The 27,115-nt window shown below is 34.0% G+C and overlaps 1 protein-coding gene across 1 annotated transcript; it reads right to left on the reverse strand.

Moving 5' to 3' along the window:
* Positions 1-217: 217 nt before the first annotated feature.
* LOC131146548 (CDGSH iron-sulfur domain-containing protein NEET) lies at positions 218-7,524 on the reverse strand. Its single transcript, XM_058096198.1, has 2 exons — positions 6,919-7,524; positions 218-604 (listed from the first exon to the last, which is right to left on the reverse strand). The coding sequence occupies exons 1-2, from the start codon at positions 7,176-7,178 to the stop codon at positions 502-504; spliced, it is 363 nt and encodes a 120-aa protein (XP_057952181.1). The 5' UTR covers positions 7,179-7,524; the 3' UTR covers positions 218-501.
* Positions 7,525-27,115: the final 19,591 nt, after the last annotated feature.

Raw genomic sequence — 27,115 nt, forward strand, 5'->3', positions numbered from 1 at the left:
CCCCACAACATGCTTTACTACTAGCTGATAAAACCAGTGAGGTCTACCATGAAAACAAGAGCAACTCAAGGAGCACCATTTGTACTACAATGCTCTAGAAATCAATATGTCTTATACCAAGTGCTGAATATTGTTTTCCCCAAAATAAAAATATACTTGAAGAATTTCTTTCGCACATACTCGTCCTTCCTTTGACCTTGATTTTGTATCGTCAATATTCATAAAGAATTTGGTATTCTTCAACTATTTTATTAAACTACAGTTGACATCGTTCAATAGAGTACATGAGATGGTTTCTGTTTGCAACAAAACATCTTCCAAATAACACAGCAAAAATGCATTTTGCCTTTGTGATTTTGACATGATAATTTTCGTTTGGCAACAGAAAAACAAATGATTTGGGTTAAAAATCATTGGCCTGGATCATAAACAACTTGAATTTCTAGCTTTTCGAGTCCTAGAGGCATACCAAATAACAAGATACAGCCATTATCAATATTCTCACTGCTTCTTCAACAGCAAAGGTCCAACATTATCACCAGTCGCTTTATTGTGCTTCACATGGCTTCCATCACAAAGAGGGAAAGTCCGAGACCTCCAACACCTGCACCCATACTTTTCCATTAAGTAATTGTACACTAGACTTTTAACAAACAAAAGTGCACGCACACACAGGAACAACAACATCATGATATAATGCCATTTTCTTTAATTTCGTAGTTTAAGATTTCAAGTTATATGTGACCGGGCCAATAAGGTGTATTACCACATTAACATGACCACATCAATATCCAGGTTTAGATAATACAGGAATTGGGACAAAAAGCCAAGGATTGTCTCTCTATATAAAATTGGTTTCTTAGGAAATTTTATACCCTGTTAAAAAAAAACGCACTAAACATACATGGAGACTAGAAGCATGTCTTCAAAGACCTATTGGTTACTCATTAAAGGAGCTTCGGTTCCCTATGGATATAAAAGGGGAAGGAGAAAGCATTTCTATATAAAGGAGCCATTGTGCCATTTCCATATCCATGTCCAGCAGCAACACTTCTCAAACATGCATTCAAAATTTTATAAACTTGCACAGAGTTCTTCATATATTTTACGCTTGCATCTTGGAACATGAATTTCAAGCTTTGGATTTGAATTTATGTAGATTTTGTATCGCCTTTGTTAAAATCTATATGAATCCAAATCGAAAGTCCAAATTCTAAGCTCTCAAGCACACGGTTATAATATTTTCAATTTCATACACTTCTTGGATGGTCTTTGGCCACGTAGAGTGTTTTTAGAGAGCCGGGGGCGGGGGGGTGGGATATAAAAGTTTTTTTATGTTTTAAGGTTCATAACAAGCTAAAGCGGTGAAAAACCCAGTCAATTTGACCAATTTAGATATATTCTAAATTAAAATATTTTATTTCCTTCAAAATATACATAAAATATATGTTGTAAAGGTATTTTTGCTATTAAAAATAATATATACAGAAAACTTATTAGGTGCATTCTTCCTGGAATATGGAATAAGGATTCTAAGCTACATTCTTCCTTTCTTATTTTTTTGTTTTTGTGGTAAACACATGCAAGTATGCAACCATAGATGTTTGTTAAGAAGCTTAGCTAAGAAACCACAAGGGGTGTGGTGGAACATTCAAAGATGAATATCCCTAGATTGATGTTGAGGACTGCAACAAGTGAATAATTGAGCAACTGAAGCAAAGCATGAAACATCTTTTGATTTGAGGAGTAAAGAAATCAAAACCGCAACATGTTTCCTGGCCAATATCCACCAATATAAGAGGAGAAGAATTACATTTTTATTATATCAATATCCCAACTCCTGAGGGAAACAAAGTTGGCAATTTCAAATAGAAGGTGCATCTTAGAACACATCATATGGCTAAAAGTCATGATAACAATGTGAACTTATCCTTGCTAAAAATCTTAAGCATATATAAAATAAACAAAACAAAATACTTAGGCCCACATAAATTAGTTTGAAAACATAAAATATCGGTCCGAGAGCACTATATATAATAGGATTGGTGAACACATGTAATAATTAAATGCAATTCATTTCTATTTCTTACGGGGCTTGACCTACTAGATCAGTTAATTGGTAGTTACACGTGGGCATAATCTGTGCAGTGCAATTTCTTCATGATATAGTATATTGTGTATACACGGATATGAATTTCGAACCTTCTCGTGATCTATTTGATTTGAGTTTTCAATGTAAAATTTATGAATGCAAGAATTGCTCAAGTATTACGAATATTCAAATCATGTAAGCGAAAGACCAACACCTTAGCCCTACGCCGTCCCCCCCCCCCCTCCCAAAAAAAAAAGTAACCCTAAAAGGGCCTTGTCATAAAATTTGAATTAACCTTAACAGGTGTATTGAATTTCTTAGCCCCGTGAGGACACGTACTATTAGATTTTCTATTAGCTCCACAAGCACATAATATTTTGGATTTATATTCTCCCAAGGGGCAGAAGAAGATCCCATAAATAAAAACAGGCCCACTTGAAGAAACTTGGCACAATGGATAGGCACATAATGTCAAAAAGGCCCACTTCGCAAAATAGAAGTGCAAAGGGCCAAATAAGCAAACGCTTGGACAATGGCCATGTATAAAAGGCCAAATAGCCCCACTTGGCAAATAGCCTTGGAAAGCAGGCCACTTGTTGGCAACGGTAGCCTTCGCAAATAGCCTTGAAAAAAAGGCCACCTCCTAAGGTGGTAACCTCAGCAAATAACAAATAGTCTTGAAGGATAGGTGTTGTAGGTCAACTCCTATTGTGAATAACCTTGCCAAATAGTCTCGAAGGAGAAGGTCAACTTGGCCAGTAACCTTGGGGAAGGCCCAAAAAAGAGGTGGTCCGTGCTCACTGGTCGCTCAAATCAAAAGAGGTAATCTTGAAAAGAAACCCATGAAAAAGTAGACCTAGTAGATGAATCCGAATAGGGTCAGGACATGGGAGGCAGGATTGGTTTGAAAGCACATAGAATGCAATTTGAGGCACGTATGGTGTCAGGGTAAGACTTGAGCAACTGTTGGAGAATTAGGCTTGCTCCCAAGAGGGAGACGGCTTATTCAAGGGAGAGTGGTTTACATTCACAAGTGAGAAGGAAATTATTGAGAATTTCACTTGTGAGTTTGCCCCACATTAGAAAATTAGAGTGAAAGATGGGTGCTTATGTACATGGTTGGGCCTAAGACCTAATAGGCTTAAACTTTTGAGCCAAGTTGATGCTTATCCATGTATATCAAGCTCATCCATGGACTCTAGAAATCCTAACACCATCTCCGTATGAAGACAAGAGGAGGCACTTTTGGGGAATTCCACCTAAAGATTCCGAAGAGGAGACCATCCCAATCAAGCGAACCAAGCTCCTCAAAATAAAAAAAGGGACTCCTACGGAGTGGGCCACCCTAGCTCCGAAGCCTAGGGAGGCAACGAAAAAAAGAAAAGGACAAGAAAAAAAACAAAGGATGATGGAGGTGAGGAGCTTGCCTTTAAACATCATTAAGCAAAAGCTCTAACAGCCAAATGAAAAAGGGAGAAAAGAAAAAGGAGAAAAAGAGCAAGAAGGCACTCTTGTGGAAAGAAACTTACTCCTAATGCTCTGAAAAACCCTAGGTTTAGGGGTGGGGAAGGAAAACTGAAAAACCAAACCAGACCCAACCAAAAAATCAGTTAACCATATTTTTGGTTCAGTTTCTCTTCGAAATTTGGATTTTTCTGGTTAATGGTTTGGTTTTGGTTTTGGCCATTTCATTAACCGAACCGAACCGATAAGATAAATATATAATATTTAAAATATATCATTTAATTAAAAATAAGTAATGATATAAAGTTTGTACACTATTACACCACTCCCGTCTCCCCCTCAAAATTAAAATTTGAATTTCCCTGTTCATAATTTCATCTTCATTCTTTCACTTCCCTCTCAAAACCAAAGAAACCCTAAATCCTAATAACCTAATCCCCCTCACCCTCTACACTGTCATCAGCCCATCACCCACTCCCAGCGGCCAGCAAGCAGCCGCCGACAGCCGTCGTCCCACATCGCCATTGCCCACTCGCCAAGCCTCCGTCACTGTCGCCCCTACCCACTTGCCGAGTTGTCGTTGCGGCCACCCACACACCATCGCCCACTCGCCACCATCACCATTCATCACAAATCTCATGAGTCACAAACTACTATCGTTAGCCGTCACCCACTCCTAGAGGTCAGTAGGCAGCAGCCGACATCCATTGTCCCACATTGCCACTACCCACTCACCGAGTAACCGTCGCCATTGCCCCTACCCACTCATCGAGTCGTCGTTGCCACCGCCCAGTTGCTGTCGCTGAGTCACCACCATCATTATTCGTCACAAATGCATGTGTCACAAACTCAACGGGTACGAAGGTACCTCTACCTCTCTCTCTGGTGGAAAACGAGTCATAGTCAAATCTAATGGTTCAGTTCGACTAACCATTGGATATTGGTATAAAATCCGGTTAACCATTTGAAACAATTCGGTTTCAATTCACAATTTTAGTGAACCGAAAATTAGATTCGGTCAACAATTTGGGGATCATGATTCGGTTAATCGAACCATGCCCAACCCTACCCAAGTTTAGGAGTGGAGTGCATCTGATAAAGGAAAAATCTAACAAAAAGAACCTTACAGTTATCAGAGGCATAAAGGAAAGAGGGTATAATTTATGCAAACCTCGTAAAATGTCAAATAACTCCGTCTTAATGGGGACAATCAACCTTAGGGATAATGTTTACTTAAGGAGCCAAAAGAAGCCACAAGGAGGAGGTGAGTGAGGATGGCCATGGCTACAACTATCTATACTTACTACATTCTAATTTTGACTTTAGCATTGGAGAAGGTCTCCAAAGTCCGGAGGCCATTGGGGTCTCTCAAGCTTATTTTTCCTTTTGTTTTTGATGATTGTCAACCATGGATGCAAAGATTTTTGGCAGCAACAAATATATTTACTCATTTGTCCTATTTTTATCCCTTAATTAAATTAATAACAAGATTTATAAACAGAAGCCAATAATGATATTTCATTCTCAATTCTCGCATACTTCAACCAAATCTGACCATTTTTTTCAGATTGTTAATTCTACCAAAATATATTTGTTTTATAATCATGGTTCTAGTTAATACTTTTTTTTTTTGATAGAAATAGAAAATTCATGAATATATAGAAGAGATAATTATAAAGAAAGGATTATAGGGAGTCCTAATGCTGAGATAAAGAAAAAAATAAACAAAATAAACAATTACATCAAAGCTCCTTTCCAATCCACTTGAAGATCCGATAACAACATTCTATGGAAGAATCCCCAAGAATGAGCCCAAAAAGAAGCCCCGAAAGTAACTCTATCCCAAAGAAAATGTACAAAATTTATTTTTCTGTTGAAGATCCTTGCATTCCTCTCGATCCATAAAGCCCAAAAATGCCAAAAACTACACATCTCCATAAAAATTTTCCCCTCTAACTCCTCCAAAAACCTTTATACTGTACCATTAGGAAATTATATAGTCTTGAAAGCACCAAAGCTTCCTAAAAAAATGCAGAAAATGGAATTCCAAAGCTGCCTAGCCACCTTACAATGTAGAAATAAATGGTCTCTCGTCCACCAGCTCCCACACACATCACATAAATATTAGGACTTACGGCCTTGGAAGGTTTTCTCAGTTGCAGCAAATCATTAGTTTTAAGCCTATTAAGAGTAAGTCCACATAAAAGCCCTGGCTTACAAGGAACCTTGGCCTTCTAAATAAAATGATTCAAGGAAAAACAAGAAGGATTTAGCCTTTTCAACAAGTGGGCAACAAAATATTTCATGGAGAATGAACCAAATGAGTCCCTAGGCCAAATCCTCGAATCACCGCCCATTCAAGGAGCAAAAGAATCTAGCGTATGCACCAACAAATTCATAACCTCAGCCTCTCCCTTATTGAGATTTCTGAAGAAATGAAAATCCCAAGAAAGTATCCCCACTCAAAGGAATAAATAGCATTTATCTGTAAGAGGGATAATCTATAAAGACGAGGGAACAAAGATTCCAAAGATACCTCACCAGCCCAAACATCTTCCAAAAAATTAATATGATTCCCATTTCTTACACAAAAACAAGCAAAGGGGGAAAATGAACTGAGCTACATGAGAAATAACTCACTTTTTTCACACACATAGCACCATAATTAACCAAAAATGAAAATTATAAATGACCCTATTTGTGAACCTCCATTCTAAGCAATATTTGTATCCAAACTATTGAGTTGTTGCTCACATTCAAAGAGTATCCACTTGAAGGCTGATATAAATGGGAGGATTTAAGGGCCTGCAATGTAACTATATTATCATATGAGGGTATTTTGGGGTTTTCATATGGGACTATTTATATACATTCTAGTCGAGGGTTGAAACCCTAACGATAGTTTTTCGATTGGTAGTGAAAATTGCGCACTCCATGAATGTAGTCACATTACGGAAACGCGTAAATTCGTGTTCTTATTCTCCCTTCTGATTTTTTCAAATTTTTCATATTTTCGTGTGTGCACATAATCATAGGGCGTAATTTCACACTATAAATTGAGCTATGAAAGTGTGTAGCAATGAATACTTCTAGTCTTTAACATGCAACAAAAAACTTAAACCAAAAGAGATTGACCCACCATTGAAAGGCCCTCCCCACTGATAATGCACCTAATGGGGTAGATGAGCTTGCAACTTGCAGCCTATGAAATTATTTACACGCTAAAGGGTGCAATCATTGAGTTTTTATTTTCTAACGCGAGATGATTCCAAATCCCAACAATAATAAAATAACAGGGGAAACGGAACAGAAGGGGCAAGAGTTAACGAAGAAGAGAAGAGCTTCAAGAGGATGAAAAGAACCTGCAGTAAGCAGTGAGGGGCTTGGAAAGTTCAGAGACGATAACAGAATCCACCACCTTCTCTTCGCTTTTCCTTATCTCAGGGTTTATGCCTTCCGCCCTCACCACCCCAACCGCTCGCCGCCTCCTCGCAGCTCCGCTGGTGGCGGAAAAAGAACAAGGGCAACATGAGAGCTGGGCGGCGCCTCCTCTGCTCAGCTTCAGCCCCTCCGTCGGCACTGATGCTAAACCACCACTCAATATACTTACAATCGACGCCATCGCCGATTACAGTGATCTCTCTCTCTCTCTCTCTCTTCTCCCTAGATGAAGTTGGAAAAGCAGCTAAAGCGAGGTCTATGTGGACGAAGAGAAAGTGTTGAACTTGTGGTAAACACGCGCTCTTGTTCGAGGTTGAGATCGGGTGAAGGCCGTATGGACACGTGGCTTGTACGGAACTGTGGTACCGTAGCCCGAATGAATAATATATTAGTGGGCTCGGCCTTGTTTGAAGCCCAACTATGAGTGATCCGGGCTGAGGGCCATGGGCCAATTTTCATCAGTAATTTTTTTTTAGGAGAAAAAATTACTCCCATTTGCACCCTCTTACCGAAAGAAAAAAAAAAAAAAAAAACACATCAAATAGTAAGTAAATGATAGAGTCAATGTATTTTTATTATTTAGTATATTTTTATTGAATGAGAGGGTCTAATGGGAGGATCACCTTGATCCTTTCGGAAGACCTTTTTTTTTTTTTTTTTTTCATTTTTTAGGGCATTTTTGGGGGAAAAAAAAATGAAGTCGAGGGTTAATTTTGAGTGAAATTTTGGTAGTTGCATTTTTTTCATACAAAATAGATATAATATGTTTGATTTGTGGACTAAAATGAAATTTTGAACCTAGTGTGATGAAATCAAATGATAAATTTGATTCTGTTCATCCCCGTTATACTTCACTTCTATATACCAAATGTACAACAAATCATATTTTTTAAGAAAGTAAATAAAATATGATTGCTTTTAACTAAAACAAGTGCTTATGTTGTATTTGCTAAAACATGATTTTTACATTTGGATATAAATTTGAGTGAATTTGAATAAATTTGAACATAATTTTATATTATATTTTATATCAATTCAATACAACATAAGATCTCTCTAAATATAGGATTAGCGTTATTGTTGAAAAAATATATTTTCAAAAGGTTGACATATGTGTAGAGTTTTTTTAATTAAAAAAAAAGGCAAAAAAAAAAAAAAAAAGCAACTAGGATTGTATTTGATTATAACATAGTTTTTTTACTACTATTATTATTGTTAAAATTATGTAAAAAAAAGCTTTATAATTGAGACTGAATATCAAACAAAAATAATGAATGGTTTTGGCCACAAAAATATTTATGACTCCTTTGATTCAACATAAATGTTTTATCATAGAGACTAAAAATGTTTCATATTGTTAGTTGCTTTATACTAACAACATAATTTCCTGTACAAGTAACTGTAACTAACCTACTAAATTAATCTAAGCATTCAACAAATCGAACATAATCTTATGTTAGTTTTTTCTAAGAGAAATTTGTGAGAATCCAATAAAATAAATTAAATTAGAAGCGAGAACCATGGTTTAAAAAAAATGAAATTTAAAAGCAATGCAATGTAATAATTAAAATCATTATCTTTTGTTAAAATATACAAACATTATAAATCGTAACATCTTTTTCACTTCTAGAAAACAATTTTACTTTTTATTTATAGTTTTGTAATGCCACCTTATATATTATATTTTAAATTTGTATAAGAAAAATGTTGACAAATGTGTGGTTTTGTATAAGAAAAATGTTGACAAATGTGTGGTTCTATCGGTGCTTGAAACAATTTTGTCTTCTCCATATTACTATATCTCTAGAATTAATAATTTCATATGAGGAATTATTAAACTCAATCACTTGCTGCCATAATATCTATGTTAGCTTTTTATATAAATGTATTCAAAATGGCTCGCTTTCTAGATAATCCCTCTAGAGGAGGGGACTTATAACAATCTTTCTAATTACTTCATTCTCTATTTCTATTTGTTGAGAGAATCCTGAGGAAAAACATTTTGTTTCTACTGAACTAAAACCATATGTCGATGTTTCTAGTAAACCTCCCATCAACCAAACACACATTTTTTTTCGACAAAAAAATATAACATCCTTGAGAAAAAGGATAACAATCACAACATACACTTGTACCTCTAAGATATCTCCTCATAGGCTCTCATAGGGTTTTAATTCCTTTCCACCCCAACCCAATTAATATATATTGTGATAGCTTTTACTTGCTTTATTGACAAAAGTAGGCTATGATTCACATCCCTATAAATAAAACAAGTTGTTTTATATATATGCTATTAAATGTTTTAAGATCGTAAGTGTAACGCCCCGAACTCGTCATGTCACGCCCCGAACCCAGAAATGGGTCTCATGGTGTGGTTTAGTAACCTAACCTGTCCCTGTATCATACAACCATCCATGATACTATAGAATATAAAGGGTCCGACCCCAAAGGGCTCATGTGTACCCTATCCATCATCCCACACACAATATATATACGCAACAGAAAATTCAATCTAATACATTCATAAAACCATACCAAAGTCTACAAAACAGGATCCAGTCCCATAATACAAAACATAATCCCCGAGTATCCACATAACCCAAAATGACACCCCAGCCACGGTTTAGTACTTATACAAGTACCTAGACAGTGCTAAACAACCACCACGCTCATAAACCGCTAGGACGCTAGTGTCGGCTACTCGAGGGTCCTAAAAAACATTTGTATGATAGGGGCGAGACACCTCTCAGTAAGAGAGAAACAGGTTATATTAGTGTGTGGATAATAAGTGTTATTTCAACAGTAAAATATAAACATTTTACAATTCCAGTATTTTCACGAAACAGTTCCAGTATACGTCTCACAAAACATCTCAATCTAGTATCGTCACACTCTTCGGCCTAAGCCAGCCACACAACATAGCGCCCCCGGTAACTTGGCGTAGCCTAAGCCCCACAACGTTCAATCGGTGCAAACATGGTACAAACTCATACCCTTCAGTGACCAACCGGAATCATAGGTGGTATTACACACCCTCGGCCTCAAGCCGGATATCGCCGCCTACGGTATTATTCTGGCACGCCTCATATCTCAACCTTTGGTTGTTAACCAGCACACTTCGATTGTCTTAGGCCTTCGGTTTTATCCCGACTCTGCATTTTCACAAAATCTAGAAGAATTTAGAACTCATGTTCCTATATCTCATTTCAATTACTCACAGCCTATTGTAGTTAATTGGTACGTTTTTTCACAAAACATATCATTCACAGCCTATGATAGTTAACCAACATGCTTTTCCTCAAACATATAATTCAAAATGTATAAGCTCATTCCACACTTATTTAGGTATACAAACAATCTCATATCAGGTATTCCAAAAATACAATTTAAGATAATCAAAGGTACGGTCATCTCTATATTATAGCTTAACTAAATATATAGTTTTCCAATAGAAATGGAGATGATACCCAAAACCCCAAATTTTCCCAAAAACTGTAAACCTGAAAATCTTGTAATTTCACCTAATAGATTTTCCCAAATAAGTATCCAAAACATCCGTATAATCGTAAAACATAGTTTTACTGATTTAGATTACAAAAATAACTGATATAAATAGAAACCCGTTACCTTTCCCCGAAAACCAAAACATAAACTATACTACTTCTAAATAGTGAACCGAGTTCCCAAAACCTAAAAATCGAAGAACACAACTTCAATATAATCCTACCTACTACAAATCTACCAAACCAAAAATGAAATCGGACCCTTACCTCTATTTTTGGAGAAAATCCGAAAATCCTTGAAACAAAATTCCGATTCATTATAAACGTAGAGATTCTTCTCTTGATCGATGTGGTAATGTCAGATCGTTAATTCGAGTACCAGACGGCCCAAAACCCTATAAAAAGAGAGAGTGGTTCGAATTCTAAAGAGAGAAAGAGAGATTTGAGTTTTTTTAGCAATGAAGAAATGAAAAATGATATTTATAGCCCATTTGACTTGGTCCAATTTGTCGACGAGATGGTGCCTTCGTTGACGAATCATCTACACATTTTGTCGACGAACTGGTTCCTTCGACGACGAACCCTATTCCGATATTTTACAACTCGTTTAGTATCTCTTCGTTGAAGAAGCTCTGAATTTCGGCAATGAAGAGTATAGGGGCCTTCATCGACAAGAACAATGACTTCGTCGACGAGAACAATGGCTTTTTCGACAAAGCCTACTAAATTTAACTTTTTACCCATTTGTTATTTATTAAATCTAAAATTCTTGGGTCAGGTTCTTACACTCCAAGTGGGGCCCGGGATGTTATATGTTCCATTCACCTATCTCTGATACCATAAATATCATTCATGCAACGAAAAATTATTAAACTGCCTCAAATAAAAGACCAGAGTACTATACTGTACAACCAAAAATAGTTTTCATCTGCCTATATTACATAACTAGCATTTAAAACAAAAACTTATATGTTCCAGTATCTTACATTCACTCACAGTCACAAAAAAACTAAACCTTACCCAGGCTTTCAAACCCGATCTTTAGAAGGACCTGAAAAGTTAATAAATCGCTGGAGTGAGACACTTCTTAGTAAGGATGGGATAAATTATATCAGTGTGTGGCAGATGAGTTTTAGTGTAATTAAAACATAACAATTTAATTATTCACCAATAACTGAACGGACACTTGCAGACAGTAATCACACATACATCCTCATCCATAACACAGAAACCCGCATACACATATATATCACACGTATTACCATGGTACATCCACCATCACAAATCACACCATAACATATCCACAATCACGATGCATTCAATTCACATACACTATTATTTATTGCACATACATCCTTATCCATAACAAGACTCGATCAAGCCTTGTGGAACCAATATATTATTCACCGTGCTTTGCCACAAAATGAAGTTGTTCCGCCCATCAAACTTCTCTACCTCAAATTTGGAAGCGAAAACACATGCCATTATGCTTAGAATCTCACAAAACATACACCACCAATGGCTCCAAAATGGCTAAAAACCTTAGAAATGGTTCAAGATGTTCGAAAAATCAACCCAAAATGGCTCTGAAAAGCTCGGTCAAACTTAAGGTCAAATCAGTTAAAAACCAGTCAACTATCCGTCAATTTTAACCGAATATTCCTGATGCTGTTAACGGTCACTAATGTCGTTACTTGACGCCGCCTACTGACGTGACATCGGGGCCCATTGTGGGTCCAAGCTGCTGACGTGGCACTCCGACTGCTGATGCGGCGTGGAGCCCCCTGCTGATTGTGCAACCGACTCAACGCTGACGTGGCGCTATGTGGCCGTGGACCCGCTGACGTGTCTGCTGACTCGGTGCTGACATCAGCACCTTCAACCTCCTAATGCTCGCCGTACGTGCACCGGCGTATGAGAGCGTGTAAACCCACCTTTCGTTCCTTTGCCAATGCGTGAGCGCACCTGCCAATCACCAATAGGCTCGTGTGGATGCGTGGCGACATAGTCTTTTTGTTGTTGGCACGTGTGAGCGCATGCGACCTTGTTTGAGCTCTGTTTGAGCTTCGGTTACTGCCGCTAACTTCGTCTCGACGAGAGGAACGTTGTGGTGGTCTCAAAAATGAGTTTTGTGCTACTGGGCAGAGACTCCAATATGGGAATTTCGCTCTGATGTGGAGATTTTGCTCCAACCTCGCTTTGATACCATTTATTGGGAAGTGATCTACGAACAACAATCGTACAAGCAAAATATACAACTCCAATACAATACCAGATTTACGTGGTTCGGTCCACTGTGACCTATGTCCACGGGAGAACACACAATCCACTATAACCAAGAGGCTTTCAAGGAGGAGGATGCTACTGCCCTCAATTCGACTCTCTCTCTCTCTCTCTCTCTCTCTCTCTCTCTCTCTCTCTCTCTCTCTCTCTCTCTCTCTCTCTCTCTCTCTCTCTCTACAACACATGAAAAGTAAGGTGTAGTCCCAAAAGGAGGGGTGAATTGGATTATAAAAATTTCTTGAAATTCCTTTTAAGAATCATTAACCTTCTTTTATTTCCTTGAGCTAATTCTCGACTTGTTTGTTTAAATCTTTAATCACTCAAGAACTTAGTTCTTTTAATTCAATCAATTAACACAACTATGTAAACAACCAAGCAACCAAACCAATCATTCAAGTAACCAACCCAATCATCCACAATTTAAAAACAAACAACCACATTATTTTCCAAGTACAAGTTACCTGCACCACAATTTAGATTGATTGAAATTTGCAAGATTCAATACTCTTTGAAATATAAACACAAACTACTCAATATCAAATTTTAAGCCATTCAATCATAATATAGTTTTTGTTGTCAACCCTGGATATAAATTTGAATTAAGTCCTGTAGTAAATGATAATTTGTGTTTGCTGATGTGAAGCCTGTACTAATTGATTTGCTTAATATGATATGTAATATAAAATCCAACACAATATTCACATTGTTCCCATTATTCAAAATTCAAATAAATTCTTAGTTAATTTATCTTTGGGATGTTTAACCAAGTAACGTACTCTCGTATGGTTTTCGCAAAATATGATTTAACCAATGTACTACCTTTCGATTTCCGCAACCCAAATCAAAATCAGACTTCAAATTTACTTGATTTCCAAATATACGTAGTATATATGATTTCCAATTTAAACCATCCATGCAATTTAAATATATACTGAAAATAAAGAGTAAGGGAAAGAGTGTGAGACCGGGATTTTTACAAGGTTCGACTTATACCCAGCCTACGTCCTCGCCTTTGGCAAACCACCAAAGGATTCACTAAACCTGTTCCTTTGATGGGCGGAACAAACTTTTATAACACTCATTGGTTAAGGCTAGAGCCCGCCTTTTCCAAATGATATCTCCTCGTCCGGTCACTCCTTAACTAGGTTAGAGCCCGCCTCTCTAAGCAATATCATTTTACTTAGCCAACGATCCAAACAATCATTGTAATCGTCAATCTATAAGAAATAAATCAAATAGATGCGTGCAAATAATTTGCTCCTCAAAAAGCTGATTAGTACAATAATTCAAAACTTTGTTATGATGACCCAAAAATATATATACGATTAAAGTACAATAATAATAAAATAATAAAAATAGTCATTAAGTTAATATCAATACAAAAATGTTTTTTTCTGTAGGATCATTGATTCCATATTTGATGTCTAAGAAATACCTTGTATAAGCGAGTGCTCAGAGACCATTGCGGCTCAGTCGCTCATTGGAGATCGGCCTAGTCAAAATGGAATTTCATAGGATAAACAGGATAGACACTGGTTGTACACGTAAATAAGTATATATACATAAAATAGTGTTTTGACAGACATAATTTGTAAAAATACATAATAAGATGATAATAATATAGGTATCATATATGGGGCCCATAAGACTATATGGGGTCCACTTGAGTCCCGAAACCGTATGGAGGTTTACACGAGTCTCAAAGCTATGTAGGATGCATAAAATCATATGAGAGCTATTCGAGTTACGTAAGATCCATTTGGGTCTCGAAGTTGTGTGGGACCCATAAGACCATGTCCACATGAGTTTTCAAAATTTAAATTTAATTCTTATTCAAAAATAAATAATAAAATAAATAAATACTAAAAATGGTTCAAAATTAATAATAATGATAATAATGATTAATAAAAATAATAAAATAATAAAATAATAAAATAATTAATTAACTAATTGATTAATTAATTAAGTAAGTGATTAATTAAAAATTTATTTAATGGGAATGGTGGCAAGCACTCTCACATGGCCTCCATCCCCATCCCATACTCAACCCATACCTTGCCCATTCTTTAATTTTTAAAAATTATAATTTCATGCATCTCCCCACACTTTTATAAATTTCATTTTTTCCCAAAATTTTCCTATAAATAGGGAGCTTTCAACCTTCATTTTTCACAATAATTTTCCAATGAAGAGAAGAATTCGTGAGTGAAAGAAATTGTGGTGGAGAGAGAATTTTTGAGTAAGTTTTCAATCATCCACTATTTCCGATCTCATTTCTTAGAGATAGTTACAGTGTTCGTAAGGAATAAGGTAAGTAAATTTTAATTATATTAGTTTTTTTTTTATTTAAAATTTATACCCGAGTTTATTTTATAAGTAAATTTCAATTATGTTAATTAGTTCCACAAAATTTCCATGAGTTTATTTTTACGCGTATTTAATTATACCAGTTCTATCTTTAATATACTTGCATCTATTTTTGGGTTAAGAAATGTTCTAATCCCTTCGGGTAAATTTTTAGCATTTATTTCTATTCAAAAATAAAATTATATATATTTTTAACACAAAAATTGTGTGGCATGAGTTTATTTCTACGTTACATTTTTTTTGAAGATATGAGTAAAGATGAGATTTTCACAATATTATTTTAAATTACATAAATTATAATAAGATGATTTTAAAACCCCTTATGGCAACGAAAGTTCAAAGTTACAAATGCTCGGTACCGCAGTTTAAAGTTTATACGGATCAGAGTGCACCTACACTATTTACAGAATGGTTATTTATATTAGTGGATTTCTCCTGAGTGCACACCTGGTTCCGGACCAGGACTTAATAAAAAAAATCTCACTTAAAGTTTATGTACGTTGATTTAGTTTGGTCAGCCAGCCAGCCAAGTCCAGTCTTCAGACTGCACAACCCAGTCATGGGGGTAAAAATGACTTACGGCAAACAGGCCTAAGGGTGTTTTTTTTACAATATATGTTTATACATATTTAATTACGTGTACAAAGTTACTGATGATTTGAAGGAAAAGTATAAGTTTACATAAAAATGATCATTTTAGTGCTTAAATGACGATCTAAAGAAAACGTATAAGGAAAAGTATATGTATATTTATCATTAAATATTTATACAGTTTTAAAGTTAAAAGTTTAATTTAACAGTTATAGTATATGATTATAAAATTTTACTGTTATAGTTGATGGTAAAAGTTTTATGTAAAAATTTTTAAATTTATATTTATTCTAGAGACAGTTTTGAAGTTATAATGTTAAATATTGTTTTACGAAATTTTTAAAAAGCTCATTTTTGCCACACACTAATAATAATCTTATTTACTTACTGACCGTCGTCTCACTCTAATCATATTTTTATTTCAGATAACTCTGAAGAGCATGTTGGAAATCAGGCTTAGCAAGCATGCGGGTGGGGATAGAAAAATAAATATTTTTTTGAAATATTAGTATGATGCCAGATATTTATGCTTATGTAATTTTTCTTTTTTTGAAATAAATGATTGTAATATAGATAATTAGTACTCTAGTTTAATAATAATTGAGTTTATTTGCTTTTGCTGTAAATCAATGGTAAAAAGTTAATATCTCAGGCCCCTCGGGGTTGGGGTGTTACATATGTACTTCAAAGTAAATAACAATATGAAATTTCAGCTTGAAACTCAATGAAGTATATCACCGATTAATTCTTTCAATGATTGAAAGATTTAGAATTTGTAGCACAATTCCAGTAAAAGAAGATCAGCAAAAACTCAGTTGAATTTGTGCAAGTTGAAAGCAAGAGAGAGCCTTGAGAATTTGAGAGCAATTGAGAGAGATTTTGAATTTTTGATGAATTGAATTCTTGGTTCAATGATTCAATGACCATTGAGGCTTATTTATAGACTTTAAAAAGTATGTAACTTGATCCTCAAGTGACTTGGAGTATTACCAAAGTTTGAACCCCAAGCAACCTCATTTAAAAAATTTGACCATTATGAAAAATTCAAAACAACCGCGTGATAGTTGACTGTCCATTTTTGGCAGTCGGCTATCGTTAAATTAAAGACACAGCAGGGTGGCAGTCGCCTGTCTGAACATGGACAGATGTCTGACAGTGCAACCCTAGGCTTCTATTTGAATATTGACAGACGGCTGTCAAGTTGTCAACTTCGAGCATCCTTCAGTATTTTGGTTATAACTTTTTCTATATAACTCCAAATTTGATTATATTGGTGTCAAATGAAAAATAAGAGAAAATAAAAAAACTTTCATGTTGAACATATTTTAAAACAAAGATTTTTTTATGGAGAAAAATGTACATAAATGCAGATGTAGAAAAATTGACAACAATTAAGAAATTCTCTTTTTGGTGTTTTTCATTCCAAAAATGATTCTAACATTTTTGAAACAATTTTTTATCTTATAAAAATATTTTCTAAGTATGTTAAAAGGTATCTAAGTCCAATAAATTATCCTAAGAGTTTCATGTATCTATATTGAAATTCTTTGAAATACTTACATGAAATTTCCTATAAACTCTTTCAAATTTTCAATTCTTGAATTCTTTGAAGTTTTTATGCTTGTTTCATCTTTCTTTGAGCTTTCATCGAGTTCTCTTTAATCCTCATGCTCTCATGATCTTCAAGCTTTATCTTTAAATCTATTTTTGAATTCATGTTTTAAGCTTCATATTGATCATCCTTCTTTGAAGTATAAGTTTTCATGAATTCTTTAATCTTGTATTTATCATTAAGTTTTGAAAATACATCGCTTAAATAAAGTATGTTAAGTTCTACTTGTTTGTTAGCAACAAAATAAGATGTTAAGCCTTGTAAGGGCAACAATCTCCCAATTTTTTATGATGATAAATAAGAAGTAAAAATTGGAGTCAGCTTTAAAAAGACTCTCCCTTTCAATAAGCATCATCTCATCAATATTTGCAATATCAATATTTAATTTCAAAAACTCTTTTAAAATTATACTCATCACTTCATAAATTGGAGTTTATCAATCAATAACAAATACTTCTCCTCCTTTTGATATATATTATGTTCATGCTCAATTTTTGCAATATCATATTATCATGCTTAGTTTTTACTTAAACACTTCTCCCATTTTTGACGTCAATCAAAAAGAGAAAAAAAATAATTAAGTTCAAGTAAAATCACATTTTGAGCATATCATTAAACATGCAAATCAAAACATATGAACACACTCAATTTATTATTTTTCAATATAGCAAGTGTAGTGTGTTATAACATTTAAGTATGTAAGTTGTAACTTCATTACTAAAAGCTTTTTCCTTTAGACAATATTCAAGATTTCAATTGTTGATTTTATGATACCGATTTAAATTTAATTCATGATATCTATTTAAAATTCATGATACTAATTTAAAATTCTCTAAATTGATTAATAGGGAAACAATCATAATATAAGTAATATGACATAACACTCCCCCTAAATTCAATACATTCAGTTTTGTAATCAATTTTGCTTTCATCATCTTATATTTCAAAACATTGATTCATATTATGTATCAAATATCAATATTATGCTCATATCATCAATGTCATACTATGCTCGTAGATATAATTATTCTTGTCATGCTTAAAAAACCAATTGATCTTTTAGATTGTGATACTAAATGAGCTTTTTAAAAAAATAAAATAAATAAATTGTGATACCAATTAAAATTTTTAAAATGTGATACCAAACATATTCATGGATACCAAAGTCATTATCACATTATACACAGCTCATGGATACCAATATAACCATTATATCTCTCATAATTCATGGATATCAATATAAAAAACAATAAATCTATTCATGTAATTTATCAATAGCATGCATGATCAAGAATTAATCTTATATCAAAATTCATGCTTATACCCAATAATCTCATGCAAAATTTTCAACATAGTGAGTCATAAATTTTCAATATAAGTCAAGCATATCATGTAGCATATCATATAGGCATGTAAGCATATAGCATCTCATATAGGCATTCATTCTCAAACTTATCTTAAACTCATCTTTAAGTTTTTTTATTTTAACTAGTTTGTTTGTTGATTATAAATTAAGTTACTTTCTCAATTTTTAAAGGGAATGACTTAATCCATGAAGTTTTTCATTTATGAACTAGTCTATTATCTCGGTACCCATACTTTATTGGGTTCAGTTGGTTTCATAAAGGATGTTTCTTTAACTCTCCATATTTATTTAGTTTTTACAAATTTTCTCTTAAATAGACATTCAAACTTTATATGCTTATTTTTCTTACATTGATAGCATATGATGTTAGTGTAAGCATTAAAGGATGTGCTTGCATTATCTTTGGAGGCTTTTGAGAAATAACCCATGTAAATATTTTTTTTCTTTTTATTTTCAATTCTATTAAATCCAATGCCTTCTTTGTTTAGAGACATTCTTTGGGAGCCTACCATTTTGTTAAAGTTTGTTTTTCCTTTTGTAAAGTTATAAATGATCCTTTATTTATCTTCAATTTGATTCTTGAAATCATTTATCTCTTTATCTTTCTTGCCATCAACCTTCTTTTGTGATTTCTCTAATTCTAGAGATAATTTTCTGATTTTATTCTCTAATTCAGAAATATACATATCTTTCTCATATACCGTAGAGGATAGGGATCGAAGGTCTTCTATCATCTTTTCATTCATACTTTCTAATTCTTTAATTTTCAAGTATTTTTCTTTTTCAGTAAGATTTTTGGATTCTAAAATGTTGCAAGTTAACTTTAGCGCCATGAATGTCTTATATTGTGCTTTAGATGTCAATGAATTTAATAGAATAATGGCTTGCAAATAAGCTAAGGAAATATGGGACAAGCTAGAAGTCACTTATGAAGGCACTATAGATGTTAGGAATAATAGGATTGATATGATTACAAGTGAATATGAAGTTTTAGGATGAACCCGGATGAACCATAACTAATATGTTCACTACGTTCACTCACATAATAAATTCCTTAGATGCACTAGGAAAAACCTACACTACTTATGAAAATGATAAGGAAAATTCTTAGAGGGCTACCAACCGTGTGGGAACCAAAAGCCACTACCATAACTGAAGGAAGAAATTTGAAAAACACTTCCTTAGATGAACTTATAGGTTCTCTCCTTACATATGAAATGACAATGAATGAAAAGAGTGGAAAAACCAAAACCCAAGAATCAATGGCCTTCAAACCCTTAAAGGACAACTCAAGTAGTGAAGAAGAAATGGATGAAGATGAAGTAGCCTTCGTATCTAAAAAGCTAGTAAGGATACTAAGAAGGAGAAACAAATTCAAGAGAAGTAATCAAAACTCCGAATCAAAAGAAGAAGTTAGCAAGAAATCAAAAAACAAAACTCCTGCGTGTTACAATTGCAACAAAACTGGACATATAAAACCGGGATGTCCACTGCTAAAGAAAGAGTCTAAAAAGAAAAACAAAAAGGTCATGAAAGTCACTACTTGGAACAACATGAGTACAAGTAGTTCGAAATGTGAATCAAGTGACCAAGAGGCTGCTTATACTTGCTTTATGGCATGGGATGATGAGGGAAGCTCCTCATCCAAATCAGTTAATGGTTATAGTAGTGATGAAACAAATGATGAAAGCATGTCATCTTATGAAGAACTTCAAAATAATTTATTCAAATTTCATAAAGGATGCTAATCAAAGTAACTAAGTAAAATACATCATTGAAAAATAAGAATGAAGAAATCCATTAAGCTCTCATACTCTCTCAAAGCATACTGAAATTCTGAAAGCTCTCTATTGCTCTCATCACTCACGAAAATCTCTGAAGTTTTGTTGAGTTTCTCATTGAGTTTGTGCATCGATTGTTGATTCTTTCATTCATTGAAAGATACCTACAGTGATAAATTTCTAGAGCTTCACTCTGAAATTCATATTCTGAATTTACTAAAGTACATAGTTTTTCAATTTGTACTAATCAGCTCTTTGAGGAGCAAGTTCTTGTACACCTTGTTTTATATCTTTGTTATAGATTAATTGACGGTTCGAGTGCTGAATCGTTGGACCAAATAAGGGGATATTGTTTGGAGAATGCGGACTCTAGCCTTACCCAAGGAGTGTTGTCACTAGTATTGTTCCACCTGGTAAAGGAACGATAATAATGAATCCTTTGGTGGTTTTGCCAAGGGCAAGGACGTAGGTTGTGTTGAAGCCGAACCTCGTAAAAACCCTGTGTTCTTCTTTCTCTTCCCTACTCTTTATTTTTCAGCAAAAGATATAATCTGTGTGGTTGCTTTAAAATTCAATTCTGAATGTTCGGTTGTTAAATAAATCGAAAGATAATTTGTTTTGGATTGATCATCATTGATTACGGAAATCGAAAGGGACTACGTTGGTTGATCATCCTTGACTCGTTAATCTAAAAGTTTATTTAAAAGCTGAACATTAGGAAGAAGTGTGATTGTGCTACAAGGCTTATACAAGTTCAGCAAATTTTCATATCAATACAGGGTGATTGTTACAAAGATTGAGCAATTGATTATATTGTTTTGATTTTGATAAACTTTGTGATTATGTTTAAGTTTTGGTTATTGTTATAACTCAAAAGAACTAAGACAAAGGGGAATAAATTTTTTAAATCCCAATTCACCCCCCTCTTGGGAAGCTATTCCAATTTCAAGTAACCAAGTCAATCATCCACAATTTGAAAACAACAACCAAATGATTTGCCAAGCACAAGTTACCTGCAACACAATTTAGATTGATGGAAATTTACAAGATTCAACATTCTTTGAAATATAAACACAAGCTACCAATATCAAATTTTAAACCATTCAATCATAATATAGCTCTTGTTGTTAGCCCTGGATATAAATTTGAATTAAGCCCTGTAGTGAATGATAATTTGTGTTTGCTGATGTGAAGCCTTGTATTAATTGATTTGTTTAATATGATATGTAATATAAAATCCAACACAATATTCACACTCTTCCCAATATTCAAAATTCAAATAAACTCTCAGTTAATTTATCTTTGAGACGTACTCTCGTATGGTTTCTGTAAGATATGGTTTAATCAATGTACTCCCTTTCGGTTTCTGCAACCCAAATCAAAATCAGACTTCAAGTTTACTTGATTTCAAAATATACGTAGTATATATAATTTCCAATTTAAACCATCCACGCAATTTAAATATATACTAAAAATAAAGAGTAAGGGAAAGAGAGAGTGAGACTGGGATTTTTACAAGGTTCAGCTTATACCCAGCCTACGTCCTCACCTTTGGCAAACCACCAAAGGATTCACTAAACTTGTTCCTTTGACGGGCGGAACAAACCTTTACAACACTCCTTGGTTAAGGCTAGAGCCGCATTCTCCAAACAATATCTCCTTGTCCGGTCACTCGTTAACTAGGCTAGAGCCTGTCTCTTTAAGCAATATCCCCTTACTTATTCAACGATCCAAACAATCCTTGGAATCTTCAATCTACAAGAAATAAATCAAATAGATGCGTACAAATAATTTGCTCCCCAAAGAGCTGATTAGTACAACAATTCAAAACTATATACTTCAAAGTAAATAATAATATTGAATTTTAACTTGAAGCTCAATGAAGTATATCACTGATTAATTCTTTCAATGATTGAAAGATTTAGAATTTGTAGCACAATTTCGGTGGAAGAAGATCAGCAAAAGCTCAATTGAATTCGTGCAAGTCGAGAGCAAGAGAGAGCCTTGAGAATTTGAGAGCAATTGAGAGAGATTTTGAATTTTTGCTGAATTGAATTCTTGGTTCTTTGATTCAATGATCTTTAAGACTTATTTATAAACTTTTAAAAGTATGTAACTTGATCCTTAAGTGACTTGGAGAATTTCCCAAGTTTTCATAAAGTTTGAGCCTCAAGCAACCTCATTTAAAAAATTTGACCGTTATGAAAAATTCAGACAACCGCGTGACAGTTGATTGTCCATTTTTGGAAATCGGCTGTCCAGTTAAATTAAAGACACAGAAGAGTGGCAGTCACCTGTCTGAACATGGACAAGTGTCTAATAGTGCAACACCAGGCTTCTATTTGAACATTGGCAGACGACTGTCATGCTATCAACTTCGAGCACCCTTCAGTCTTTTGGTTATAACTTTTTCTATATAACTCTAAATTTGATGATCTTGGTGTCAAATAAAATCTAAGAGAAAATCATAAAACTTTCATGTTGAACACATTTTAAAATAAATATTTTTTTATGGAGAAAAATGTACATCAATTAAGATGTAGAAAAACTGACAGCAATTGAAAAATCATCTTTTTGGTGCTTTTCATTCAAAAAATGATTCTAACTGTTTTGAAACAATTTTTGACCTTATAAAAATATTTTATAAGTATGTTAAAAGGTATCTAGGTCCAATAAATTATCCTAAGAGCTTCATGCATCCATATTGAAATTATTTGAAGTACTTACATGAAATTTCCTATAGATTTTTTCAAATTTTCAATTCTTGAATTCCTTGAGGTCTTTATGCTTGCTTCATCTTTCTTTGAGCTTTCATCAAGTTCTATTTAATCCTCATGCTCTCATGATCTTCAAGCTTTATCTTTAAATCCATTTTTGATTCCATGCTTTAAGCTTCATATTGATCATCCTTCTTTGAAGTATAAGCTTTTATGAATTCTTTAACCTTACATTTATCATTGAGTCCTGAAAATGCATCACTTAAACAAAGCATGTTAAGTTATTCTTGTTTGTTAGCATCAAAATAAGATGTTAAGCCTTGTAAGGGCAACAACACACACTCTACCTCACACCACTCTACACACCACCACACCGCTCTCTGCATACACTACAGCACGCAACTCACAATCTTGCCACACACATACGTCAAATATATATTTACACATATGGGAGGGGGGAAAGTCATACAAGGTGGCTAAAAATTCAATGTGGTAGGCAGCTATTTGGTGGCCGTTGGTTTGCAGCGTCAAAGATTACGGCTGGGTGGTGCGGCTACCAACTCCAATATGAGCCACACCCTAACATTGTCCATGCACTCTCTCACACATTTGAATATGGTTTTGGGGATTTTTGGTTTTGCTCTTCTGGAATACACATGGGTGGTTACAATACTGGGTTTTAATTTTTCTAGGTCTCTTTTTTGAGAGGTTTTTTCTTTTTTTATTGTTTAGATTTTATTTTATTTTTAGAGTGATTTGGGAAATGGGTTTTTTGATTGAATTGGATTCATAGATCTTAGAATGGGCTTGTCTTTGTACTTTAATTTTAGTTTTTTTTTTTTTTGTTTTTCTTAAAAAAATATATTTTGATTACTGTGCTTTTTAGGGATTTAAGGTGGGTTCTAGCAATTTCAGGGGATCTTGTTACGCCCTCAATGGCTTGTGAGAAGTATGAAATTATCTTTGCAACTCTGGCACTCTTTGCAATTCTCTACAACTTTAACACTCTCTACAACTCTAACACTCCTTGCAACTCTCTACAACTCTAGCACTCTCTGCATAACACTGTATGCAACTCTGGCACTCTTTGCACAGTACTCTCTACAACTCTAGCACTGACATCCAGTTTCTACTCGGCAAACTCTCGATACTTCTCGGTTTCGCCATTGTAAGTTTGAGGGGGGGGTGTTAGATAATATCATATATAGTTAAGGGGCACTACAGTCTTTGTATCATTATTAGGGTTAGGTTTATTTAGTAGTTTAGCTGTATTCAACATATATATAGCGTAAAGGCAAAGACATCTTGTGTGCCTCGTGTATGCCTCTTGTCCAGCAACTCTGTCTCTCTTTGCATTTGGATATTGAATTCTAACAAATCAAACGTGTCATTTATTTATTTATGGATTAACTATATTCTTACGTAATCATGTATGTTAGAACTCTATCCCTACGCCGTCATAAAGACAATGCATGCATATATTATAAAATCCAACATTTATTTTAAAAAAATTATTATTTCATTAATGTACAAAATTGTTCTTGTAAAACTCACTCTTAATAATAACCAGCAACATATTATAGAAAAGAGTTGAATTCACGCGTAATAAATATTTGCATATGATATTTATTCTTATTTTATATTTTCCACAAACCACATTATTAATGATATTAACATTATAATTAAAATGACTATATTTTTAAAAACATTATTGTCATTAATGACGAAACTAGTCATAGGGGCATTATCATAAAATATGTTTTGACTTTTAAAATTTATGAGCTATTTATTATTATAACTGTGACACTGTTGCTGTGCTAAGGAGTTGCAACAAGAACAAGTGAATCAACTATTATATAAGTAGTCAATTAATTTATAACTTGGTATTTTGTCTTTAAAAAAAAATTGTAATTTTTAAAACTATTTGAAAATCGAAAAACAATACAGAAACGAAATGAAAATATCAAAGAATTCACGTTTTCATATTTAATTATCAAGGAAAAAAATTTTTAAAATATATACTAAATTAATGAACAAAATTTTATTTTCACACATCATAAATATTTAGTTTTTATTTTTATTTTATAATCATACAAAGATAGTTTTTATTTTTAATAGACTTTAATATAGAAGGAAAATATAGTAGAAAGTGAGTTTCATTTTTATTTTTATTTTCTTTTATTTTTCCAAGTAAATTTTTTATCCAAACAAACCCTAATATTTAAAATATACTTTAGGACAAGCATCTAAACTTGAGCTATTCAAATTTTCTCTACATACACCCTCCAATTAGCCTATGTTCAATTGCATACAATATTTTTTTCAAAAATTATTGTAGGTGGATTGACACGTTGCTTGAATAGAATTATTTCTCTGGAGCAAGGGGCTTTTCTCCCAGGTAGAAGTACTTTTGAAAATATTACTCTTGCATAGGAAATGGTTCACTCAATCGACATAAAGAGTAAAGGGGGAAATGTAGTATTAAAAGTAGATATGACAAAGGCTTATGATAAGATTGATTGGGGATTTTTGATTTGGGTCTTTGAGTGTTTTGGTTTCTCTAGTCATGTGTGTAACTTAATAGCAGAATGTGTTATGACCCCATGGTTTTCAATCATGATGAATGGTACATATAGGGGTTTCTTCAAGTCTCAACGGGGCCTTCAGCAAAGTGATCCTTTGTCCCCTTATTTATTTATTTTGATGGAATAAATTATTTCTAGATTATTAAAAAGAAATTTTGAGGAAGGCAAGATTGGAAATTTTTTTCTTCCGAGGGGAGCTCCTTTAATCTCACATTTATTATATGTGGATGACTTGCTTGTTTTTGCTAACGGGGAAAGGAGATCTTTGAAGATGTTTTTGAAGACGTTGGATTTGTATAAAAGTTAGTTATGCCAGTTAATCAATAAGGAGAAATCAACTCTCTTTTTGTCCAACAATATCAACATTACCAGAAGAAGGGAGCTATTACGCTTCACGAGTTTTGCACAAAGAAATTTTCCAACAACATACCTTGGGGCTCCTTTGAGTTATAGTCGCCTTACTGTTAGATTGCTTGATCCGTTGGTCTCAAAAATTTGAAATATGATGGCGAGTTGGAATATGAGGTTACTGTCTCAAGGAGGTCGTCTCATCCTTATTCGACATGTTTTATTATGCATAGCAACTCATACGCTAGCGGTTCTCTTAGTTCCTTTGGCGGTGATCAAAAATATTAATTCCATTCTTTGTTCTTTTCTCTGAGAAGAGATAAATGGTAGGGCGAAAATGAAATGGTATGCTTGGTCAAAGGTTTGTAAACCCCTAGATGAAGGGGGGTGTTGGCATTAGGGACCTTAATGATGTTCAAAGATCCTTTCACATGAAGTTTGCTTGGAAACTGATGACGTTAGATAATCTTTGGACCCGTTTTTTTAAGGCTAAATATGTTAAATCAGGTCACATGACTTCAATCAATTATACTCCTATGGACTCTCGATTTTGGAAGTCAATCTTAAAGATTTTTCTAGAGGTTTATGAGAATGTTTATGTGAAGGTTAGAGAAATAAAAACTTCTTTTTGATTTGATAAGTGGTTGAGCAGTGGTCCCCTTGTAGAGTGTTCTCACATGGTCTAGCATCCTGAGTTTAAGATTCAAGATTGTTGGGAATCGAATAATTGGGTTACTAATATGCTGAAAGAATTTGTAAGGGTCCCCAAAACGGATGAGATTTTATTGTCATCTATAAAACACAAATCGGGTCCTGATGTGTTTATTTGGAAGCCTTTCATAAATGGTAAATTTTCAACTGTCTCAGCTTGAGAGGTGATAAGAATTAAATGGGAGAAATATCCGTGGATGGAGTGGATCTAGCATAATCTTCTACCTAAGAAACTATCGATGTATATGTGGAAA

The sequence above is a fragment of the Malania oleifera genome, chromosome 13 (assembly GCF_029873635.1).
Source record: "Malania oleifera isolate guangnan ecotype guangnan chromosome 13, ASM2987363v1, whole genome shotgun sequence".
Lineage (NCBI taxonomy): Eukaryota > Viridiplantae > Streptophyta > Magnoliopsida > Santalales > Ximeniaceae > Malania > Malania oleifera.

Bases quoted from the DNA above. Each gene is read 5' to 3' on its own strand.
- LOC131146548 (XM_058096198.1), bottom strand. From the start codon at position 7,178: ATGGCGTCGATTGTAAGTATATTGAGTGGTGGTTTAGCATCAGTGCCG. The intron at 605-6,918 runs GTTCTTTTCATC...GTATGGGTGCAG, and splicing joins CCCCTCACTGCTTACTGCAG to GTGTTGGAGGTCTCGGACTT.